Raw genomic sequence first — 10,694 nt, forward strand, 5'->3', positions numbered from 1 at the left:
ACCCTTTAAAATGGTATCCGCAGAGGCACGAGAGACACCTCTTCTCTGTTCACGGGCGGCGGTGATCGCTTACCATCAGGCGAACCACCAGCCCAGTTGCCCGCTGTGACATAAAAAAATCATAAACGTGAATGTTATTTTGTTTGTCAGGCTTACACGCTAAAACAACTCTACCGGTTTGGAGGATGTTTGTACAAACATAAATTGTGACAATCGAAAGGACAGTTACAGTACATTGGATAGTTCATAGTTTTTATCACGAAAACGGGTTTGGAAATGTCTCCCCATTGCCTACGCGGGCTAAGCCACAGGGAAACCACTATTATTAGAGGAATTAAATTGAGAAGCTTATAATTTATGTATTTTATTGCTTATTCCTTGTGCATTTCCTCTTGAATTGCACGGTATATGATCGCCGCTTTATTTGCAAGTGTATCAGCGTATTTGCGAAACTTTTTTGATGCTAGCAAATCTTGTAAGCTCGATAGGATTGTGTCTGTGTTTATTTCATACATTGTTGATGATTTTCCGCTACGAAACTGTACTGTTTCTGGCTCTGAAAGTAACAAATGTCGGTAGACCTTTCTTATTCAAACTTCGATATTTCAGTAGTAGTGAAGTCCCGCGTCCCCTAGTGGGGTATGGGGCAGATGATATACATCTGTTTCACTGATCTATTTTCTTTATGCACAAGTAGGTGATCAGCCTTCTGTGTCCTGCCAGACCGAGACATTTTATTTTATTGTCCCCACCGGGAATCGAACCCAATTCTACGCTCACGCCTTTATCACTGTACCAAAGAGGCGGTCGAAATTTCAGTACCACCAACTTATTTTTGAAATGGCGTAAAATTTAACTAAGGACGTTGAATTACTAATGAGTAATATGTAAAGGGCTTTATTATTTAACAAAGTAATGAATAACTACAATTGTATATATTGTGATAATAAATGTATGTATTATGATAATAAATGACAAAATTGTCATGTGCGACAGTTTTACAAAAAAAAAATATTAAAATACTCCACCCAACTCACTTAAACCATATTCTCGAGTCTTCGATCTATAATTGGGTGAATTATCCAGAAGTGTCTTGAAAAAATCCACAATGCTATTTTCCAATTGCGCGCTGTTTTCATTTGCAGATTGTTTATAATCTGTTTTAATCGCCACTATGAAATTGTCTTTAGTTCTATATTTTTTATCTGTATTCTTCCTGTCATTTCGATATTGTTTTCGCGCGGTATTAGCTTCAATATTTTTTGGTACCACTTTGTGTATCAAAGCATCTACATCTGAATGGTTATCGGATTTACGAATTTGCACCAATACATATGAATTTGATGATATAACTCCTTTAATTAAACAACATGTTTTATGGTTGAGTTATTTTATATATACTTTTTAAAGTTAAAGGTAAACAGACTGCAAAGGCCAAAAGACAGTAAATTTTTAAAGTTAAACCTGCAAACTCGTACTCGCATAAACTTGGCTATTACACCCATGGACAAAGCCAAGAATAAAAAGTGTCACACAAATTTAACCCTTTACGAGCTGATGATGTATGAATTAATTGTCTCACTTGTCTTTTCATACGTAGGGTAATTATTTAGAAAGAAAGAAAATACGTTTATTATGACACATACAGGTAAATATAACAAAGTAATAAATATAGTTAAAATATATATGTGCCTTAATTAGACCCGCCACTCAGCGTACTGACACTGATTTTCAGTGGATGCCTTATGCCTTATTGACTGCGGATGTGTTCATGCTCGAACTATTAAATTTATGAATATTTTGTAAAATATAATACATGTATAATTATAATACGTGTGTAAATAATAATAATGATATACAATATTTATAAATGCACATGTAGTTGAATATACATAATATTAACATATAGATAGAATATATTTTTAATAATAAAGATACAAACAATATAAGATATCATGAATAGATACCTACTTATTATATAATATACTAAGATAACTAAACAATGGAGGGGGAGGGGGAGGTTAAGACTGTTGGCGCTTTTGAAAGTCCAGAAGATATAACTTAAGTTTATTTTTAAAAGTGTATAAACTTTGTTGTGAACGGATAGGCGGCGGAAGGTCGTTCCGTAGGTTCCGTAGGTCGTCGTAATTTAATACCGGCGATCCTAATCAGTTAAATAAGATTAAGTCATGAAATTATTGTTAATGTTGTTGTGTAATTATGTTAATTACCAAGCCTCATTCGAATACATACAACAAATAAGCTAAATCTAATAAAATTGGCTTTAAAGTTGTCTATGCAGGCATTACATGTAAATTCAACGTAGTCTATGCTATGGTTTATCCGCGAAAGCAGAAAAGAGACTAACAGACTTTCGCATATAATGATATTTAATTTATTTCTTATTGCTTTGCTTCTTTTTGCTTACCAAAAACAAAGACGCATAATATCACCGCAAACATTTTTTTCTTATTACGAAACTTCTATTTAATCCTATATACGATTAATCAATAGGTAAGTTAGTAATTTTAATAAAATGGTTAATAAAATTTTTATTATCTGCAAATGATATTTCGCGTGAAATTTGTTTTTGGGGAACAAGGTAATAAAATGATTCTAATTATATTTAAATTTGGTTGGATAATCTTTTTTAAGGCTTTTTAAATCTAGGCATGAAATAGCCTATATACCTTGGCTTATGGCTTATCTCTGTATTAATATGCTTAATCACTATGAAATAATAAGTGTGTGTGTTTAATATTTGTTGTTTATTGAACATAACATGTAAATAATCTTATATTTGAAAATCAATTGCTGTTCATTAGTCTCGCTAAAACTCGAGAATGGGTGGTCTGCTTTTTATAATCATGGTTTTCGTAGATTCTGACTAGTCCTAGGTTTTTATATTTCTTAATATAAAGAAAAATGTACCACTGAACTTTGTATGGCGTTGCGAAGTTCGCCGGGTCAGCTAGTCTAAAATAAAAAATCGTCGTGTCACAATGTTTGTTCTCATACCCTTCCGAAACGGTTCGACCGATTGATATGTATTCACTCAGCATATCGGGTAAGTGTGAGAATTGTTCGAACAGCTATTTTTATATAAAAAATAACACACAGACACATATATACGAAAAGGTGGGGTTATTGCTCAAATTGACGGAAGTATCGCTCGATAAACATGCATGTAGCTGGCACACTCGGATACGAGCACCGTGCCAGTACATAATGTTCTCATACGTACACTAGTGGACACTAAAATATGATTTCAATTGCAATGCTTAATCTACACATCATAGTATAATTTAAATTTAAAATTCAATTTACACCAAAAGCAACTGTTCGCATTAAGTAATAATAATTTTACTTAATTTAGTAAATAACTGTATTTATCTATAGTGTTATAAAAATAAGGTACTGTATGTAAAAAAGTATGAACTGAAATATCAGTCTTATAAACTAATCGCTAAGCGAATATCGGAACGCCGACATCACTGTCAAATATTGTCAAATCTCAAGATTGACATTTTAATTTGTATTCTGTATTCCTTGTTTGTGTCAACTGCCAATATGGCAATAAACATAACATTTAAAAATGTAGTGTAAATAAGAGAACATTTATATCTTTCTTTATTTTATTGCAATTTTGTTTACTTTTTTTTAGTTTGTGCAGAACTCATTAAAACCTTATCCCAAATGGCGAAGAAAAAGAAAAAAGTTCAAGAAACTATTTGTATGATCTGCTCGCAAATTATAAAAGGATCCTCGTTTAATGTTAGATCGCATTTATTTACCCACAATATTATACCTTCTCGTTTTGAATGCGACAAATGTAGCCGTACGTTTTACCGTTATGATATTTACAAAAACCATATCAGCAACTGCGCAAAATATGAATATTGCATATGTGATTATTGTAATAAAAAATTCAATAATAAATCCTCGATACACCGCCACATAAAAGCGGCCCACGGCCCGAACATCAAGGCATATCCTAAAAGATCATTTTTGTGTGTGGCATGCAAGAAAAACTATTGTGAACGACGTTTGTTGCTTCATCATGTATGGAAGGAACACTTTAATACTAGTAGCAATACCGAACCTACGTACTTGAGAAAGTCCATCAACGAATGCTGGGTGGAGAAAATGCAAGATACCTTTGTACAGATCAAGAAACTAAACCATAATGTGTTGGTGATAAAAAAATGTGACATCAAACCAGAGACATTTGAAAATAAAAAAGCAATGACCAGAAATGTGTCATCGAATGTATGTTTGAATTATTCTATTGTTATCTGCGATTATTGCAAGAAGGAGATGTTGAAAAAGAGCTTAGTTAAGCACATCCGTGAAATGCATTTGAAGATAAGGCATCATCACTGTGATAATTGTAAAAAATCATACGCTAGACACTATTTATTGATAAAACATAAATGTAAACAGACCAAATTGATTACAGCATCAATTTGATGTAAACGTATACTGAATACATGTAATAATGAGATTCCATTCATACTAGGAGTGCAACATGGGTAATGTTAAATGAGATAGCATACATTCACTACCAGTGTACCAGTACGAGTGCAGTGCTGGTTCTGGGGTAGAGGTAGTGGAATGCTGACTCCATATGCCAAATCATAAGGCTAGCCAATGCAAAAGATTATGTTTATTTATTTGTAATCTCATAACTTTCGACTGGACTGACTGTTATTGATGTTACTTTTATTAGTTCACAGCTGATGCCTTCCAACTTTTAACTAAATCCTTTTTTTGCAGAGCAAGTAAACCAAGCTGAGTTCATAACACAAATTCATCTAGGACCTTTGCTGGTCATAGAGGAAAAATAAGCATAAATTTTATTTGATTTCAATGTGATATGCCCAATAAATAATAGAATGAAATGATGGTTAAAAGTAAATTGTGATATATTTTAACGAAAAAGAAAAATTTAGATTTTAACTGGTTTAAACAGCTATTGCTGAATCTACAAGCTTATGTGATATAAGCAAGTATGAGTGAATTATTTTTTAACTTGACATGGACTAAGAATATAATATCTTTATTTTATATTTTATATAGGTACTATATATAGGTTCAGTTTTTGTATTCTACTTGTAGGTTTTATTATCTTTACATCGTAAAATTATTACATATCTGTGATAAAAATTTCAGATTACAGATGTGTAAATTGTACACAATAATGCTAGTTAAATGTTATATTTTAATAATTATCATATTATGGATTTAACTTGTAAATAAAGCATGTTAAATAAAAATTTAGAAATCATAATCAGAGTAATTTTCTTGCACATCCAAATAAGCGTCTTGAATAATTTTACATAAAGATTTCGAGTTATTGGCCCGTATCGGTTGTTTATCTGTGAACTGCTTATTTGACACCTGTATGTAGTGCAGTCCATATTTAAAAACCGATTTATTTAAAGGCTCGTTAATTTTGTTGTTGTTAATTTCATTTTTTGTAATGACATCTTCTCTTTTATTTTTTGGATTGTAATTTAATAAATTTAGTACTAAATGTTTATTATTTTTGGTGACGGCTTGTGTACGTGGGTTAAAGTATCCACAATCTTCGTCACAAGCATAGTTTTTGCTTCCGCTTTTCATGACGCGGGAGTAAAATATGTGATTTGTTGAATTTATTAGTCTAAATATTATGGAATCCTTGTTTATCTGAAAATAAATGTGACAAACAATTTGGTTATAATGATTTAAATTTAGCAACTTATGATATCAAAGCATATTGAATCCAGACACAAATTTCTGAAAGTAACACTATTGAATCGTCGTAATACTATAGTTCTACACAATTAAAATAAAGTGTGTTTAGTCTCTATCATATATTAAGACTAGTTGCGCCCCGCGTAAGTCCGCATCCCGTAGGAATATTGGAAAAAAGAAAAATTGCCTATGTGTTATTCCAGTTGTCCAGCTGTCTACGTACCAAATTTCATTGCAATCGATTAAGTGGTTTTTGCGTGAAAGAGCAACGAACACACACATCCTTACAAACTTTCGCATTTATAATATTAGTAGGATAGGATTATATAAGACTCTGTCGTATGAAAGTGTATAAGCAAGAGTTTTATTATGAATGCTATATATTTCGTTCCTACGTCAAAAGCTACTATAGTTCTCATAGAATTTCAATTAATTTAAAGATTTCCTTTTAAGTCAACTAATAATCACTAGCCAATCTATAATTAAACTTTTAATTAAAATATTAACTCCGTTAAATAATTATTGGGCAACAAACAATGGAATCGTGGAATTCGGTTATATCGCGCGACATGGTAAGGAGAAGCCTTTAGGTTTTCCCAAGGTCTCGACTATTTGTCAAAATTGGTTAAGTGGTTTAGGTGGGAAGGAATCTTACATGATTTTATGTTTGACAGTCAGGAACTTCCATATAAACTTTCATCCCCTATTTCAACCTCTACTTCACTTTTTTTTCGCAATAATAAGTATCCTGTCCTTTCCCAGATCAGTTATCGTTATTATATAGTATATATTATCATACCAAATTTCATGAAAATCAGTTCAGTGGTTTAGGCGTGAAAGCGTAACAGACACACAGAGTAACTTTCTTATTTATAATATTAGTAGGGATGGATACAATATATGAGTACCATAATCTTACCGTATATAAGCTGGTAATATCGCAATTCTCACGTCCTTGACAAATATCGATAGCACTCTGATCTGCAGCACTGTAATCCCTTTGAACTCTCCATTTTGTCAATATTGGATTGGTGCAAGTTTCTAATAGTTCTTCGAGGTGTATTTTTGATGGACACGGTTGGGAAGGGTTATGGAAGCCAGTATAATTTACAACGCATAGAGTTATGGAGTCCTCTAGAGAAAATATTTCATAAGGACATGGTGGAGGCTTTTCTTCTATCACCTGTTGAACGTCATAAATATCTAATTTTTAATTTTATAGCATTGAAATGCTTTATAAATGAGAAATTTTGAAAGAATAGAAAAAATTTGATCACGAGGCAGGATTCGAACCTGCGTTTCTTGCCTAATCGTAGCAACGCCTATCACGGGTGGCCGAGAGGTCAGTCATAAATATCGTTAGATGGATAATACTCTGGTAAAGTATCAAAGCATCCTCTTTTTGTAAAGGCTTATTTCAAAGTATGTTTAGACGTTGCGGTTGAAAAATTTTTACTAGCGAGAAAAACTTAATGTGGCTACAATTTAATAAGACTATAATAACAGTTATATATAATTCATGTTTTATACAATGGTCGACTTATGAGCGTTTAAAGTGGATTGTAAAATGTCTTATAAATAATACCATACCCAATATCCACACTGAGCACTGGACGAATTAAAACTGTTACACTTATAGCAAACAACTGAATGATTAGTGTTATTTAACACACGCCAAGTTCTCCAGAAAAAATCCCTTTTGTATACATATTTCACACCCTTCATGGACAAAAACTTGCGATATAAGGTTTCATAATTGTTAAAATATTTAAGACGTGGATTTGTTGTACTTATTTCACTGTGCAATATTTCATCAACATAAATATTCGACTTTGACAAATTTTCAAATAGTTTTATTCTGTAATCCTGGTCTTGGTTTCCTTTCTTTTTATCCAAGAAGCGTCTACGTAACCCATTTTCCTTATCTTTTGTCCAGCTAAAATCATAGTCGGGTAGAACATTTAAGGATTCCGCATCTATTCGAATTTCGTGTGAAATTTCGAAATGATGGAATATATTTATAATTATAAAGAAAAACGTATTTAACGTCATTATAAATATGTGGCAAAAATACGATTGCGTTAGCTTTCACTGTTATTAAAATAGCAGCGGGCTTATGGGCTTATGTTTATAAACAGTTTTTTTATCGTATACTCTAGTCCCCAATATACTGTGTTCAAATAGGCGCACAGGCAATTTAAACGCTTAGTTTTTGATTTACAATATAAAATGCAATTTTTAGAAAATTTTGTTCTCTATTCCTATATTATTCCTAAAAATTAAAGGCTATGTTCAAAAACCGCGTATGAGTATTTAAATCAGTTAAGTTTTAAATCAATAATATGATGTCATTACATCTTCATAAAGGCGTTTTAAATTAGGTACTCTATATGATTCAGTTAGTCAGAAATCATAGTAAACTCTGAATTTAGCTTGCTAACTTGTTGAATGCGATCACATTTTCCAAAATCCAATTGCCATTAATTAATAAATAAAGTTAATAAACTACATTCAGTAAAGTATAATATACGTACTAGCTTAGAATAAAACTTCGTTGTGCGATGTTATTGTTTAAATTATTATTTTTAGTTAAATGAGATGAGAAAAAGTTCACACGAAATACAAGTTAATTCGTGTGATACGTCTCGATTTTTAAAACTATAAAAAGCACACGTATCAACTCTAACTCGGGACACTCACTTGCGTGAAATTATTACGAGTATATTGTACGAAAGTAAGCGCACATGCAGAATAAAAAGATATGAATATCTCGTCCTACTCTTCAGCATGTTTTTTTTGCGTGATTTGTTAATGTGATTGTGCGTAATCGGCTTAGCACAACTAATTAATAAATTAAGTGTTGACATTACCGATTTTTAACCGATACTCTCCCAGCGCATGCCTAAATGACGTTGCCAAAAACTGCTGTCGAATGTCGCTCGTTCATTGTCGTCAAATTGTAGCCCATTCATTTTTTTATTTTCCATTCATTGTTTGAAGCGCCGTGTAACGTGTGGGATGTAGTAAAACTCGTGATTTATTTTTTATTGTGAATTTTGGTTTTGTGTAAATGGGTGTTGGTGAAAATCAGTGAAGTGTTCATGTGGAGTGCATTATTTATTTCATAACAGGAAATATCGGTATGTATAATTATTGTTAGACCTAAGTCCTTACTTAGTGAATTGGTACAATTGCTATCGTATGATCTTTGTCAACAATCTAAAGAGTTAATAGTTTTGTGCTATGCTTGTAGATCAATTTCGTTTTATTTACAAATTAGGTTTTTACGTCAGAATATACGTTTAACGCAGTTTGCTTATAATAATATTTGTCAGCTGTTCATCCATTTTTCGTAAACACAAAGTTAAAACATAAATTTTCCACGGCCTAACTTGTGTATTATGAATCTGTTCAGCATATTTTAGTGTTTTACGCAATATAATAATCATATTGCTATTCTGAGAAAGCACGAAAATAATATGTTTTTAAATATTTTAAAATTCAATGATGATTATTTCTAACTAGCTATTGTCTGATTTAATTAGGTGATTAAGATATTTAAAAATCCATTACAATGCATTGTTCATTCCGTTAATTACATGTTATTTGGCCTTTAGTTTGTAAATCTATGAAGCTTATGTTACACAAAATTATGAAAAATATCTATAATTATCATTATGTTCATAATCCTATAGCAGGGAATGAATTACGGAATGAAATCCTACTAATCCTACTAATATTATAAATGTGCCAGTTTGTGACAATGTGTGTATGTTTGTTACTCTTTCACGCAAAAATTACTGAACTGATTGCAATGAAATTTGGTACGTAGATAGCTGGACAACTGGAATAACATATAGGCGACTTTTTATCCCGATATTCCTACAGGATACGGACTTACGCAGGTGAAACTACTAGATGCAGCTAGTTGTAACATAATTAATTTGCAAATATTGCATTTGTATCAATGAATAGTTTATTAAACAAATAAAATATAACATGAATGTTAAAAACTGATGGACCTAGCTTTGCTAGTGATATGTATATAGCTTATAGCACTCTGAGATCACATACATCTTATGTATAAAATTCTCGTGTCACAATGTTAGTCTCTATACTCCTCCGAAACGGCTTGACCGATTCCTCTGAAATTTGGTAAGCATATTGGGTAGGTCTGAGAATCGGCTAACATCTATTTTTCATACCACTAAACGATAAGAGTAAGGCAGAACAGCGTTTGCTGGGTGCAGCTAGTAATATATATAATGGTGAAATAATTTTTAGAATTGTTCAAGTGGTTCCTGACATTTGCACATTACAACAAACAGATACTGGTGCAAAGAGTATAGTTAACATTGAGATCTTTTTTTTTTCATGTAAACCATATACCCTATAGAGGCAGAAATGTCCCAAACAATAAGAGAAACAAAACATTAAAATGTACAGCAATTCTCGAAATAGCTATTATTTATCTAATTTATATTTAAATCAGGTCTGGTTTGGTGATTTAGGCGTGAAGATGAGACAGACTGTTACTGTAGCAGTTATAATACCAGTTGGGATTCTTTTAAAATCACACTAATATTATAAATGTGAAAATTTGTTTGCTTGGATGTTTGTCCGTCAATCACACTTATACTACTGAACGGATTTCGATGAAATTTGATATACGGACTGGGTATGAGCTGACTTGGGTGGTGGATACTTTTTATCCCGATTAAAAGCTCCCTTGGGATATAACAGGAATATTGATATCTGGGCGGAGCTAGGACGAGCGCCTAGTTATAGATAACTAGCTGCGCCCCGCGGTTTCACCCGCGCGAGCCTGTATCCCGTAGGAATAACGGGATAAAAGTTATATATATGTGTTATTATTATGTTTGAATATTTTAAACCCTCATACTTTGTTTTGTTTATGTTAATTTGTTATATTATCAATATTGAATTTTTTATCA

At 32.1% G+C, this 10,694-nt stretch overlaps 2 protein-coding genes across 2 annotated transcripts in view; one reads left to right on the forward strand and one right to left on the reverse strand.

Moving 5' to 3' along the window:
• Positions 1–5,520: 5,520 nt before the first annotated feature.
• On the reverse strand, positions 5,521–7,655 carry LOC119838455 (the record flags this gene model as incomplete). The annotated part of the gene is made up of 4 exons (XM_038364401.1): positions 7,647–7,655; positions 7,330–7,473; positions 6,659–6,922; positions 5,521–5,691 (listed from the first exon to the last, which is right to left on the reverse strand). Coding segments are annotated over exons 1-4 (588 nt in total), but the record flags the coding sequence as incomplete, so codon positions are not given.
• Positions 7,656–8,682: 1,027 nt separating this feature from the next.
• Positions 8,683–10,694, forward strand: part of LOC119838485 — a 37,833-nt gene continuing 35,821 nt past the window's right edge. The window contains exon 1 of the mRNA XM_038364435.1: positions 8,683–8,879. The gene's annotated coding sequence lies outside the window, so the exon portion shown is untranslated. The remainder of the gene's footprint in view (positions 8,880–10,694) is intronic.

Source organism: Zerene cesonia, unplaced genomic scaffold, assembly GCF_012273895.1.
Source record: "Zerene cesonia ecotype Mississippi unplaced genomic scaffold, Zerene_cesonia_1.1 Zces_u003, whole genome shotgun sequence".
Lineage (NCBI taxonomy): Eukaryota > Metazoa > Arthropoda > Insecta > Lepidoptera > Pieridae > Zerene > Zerene cesonia.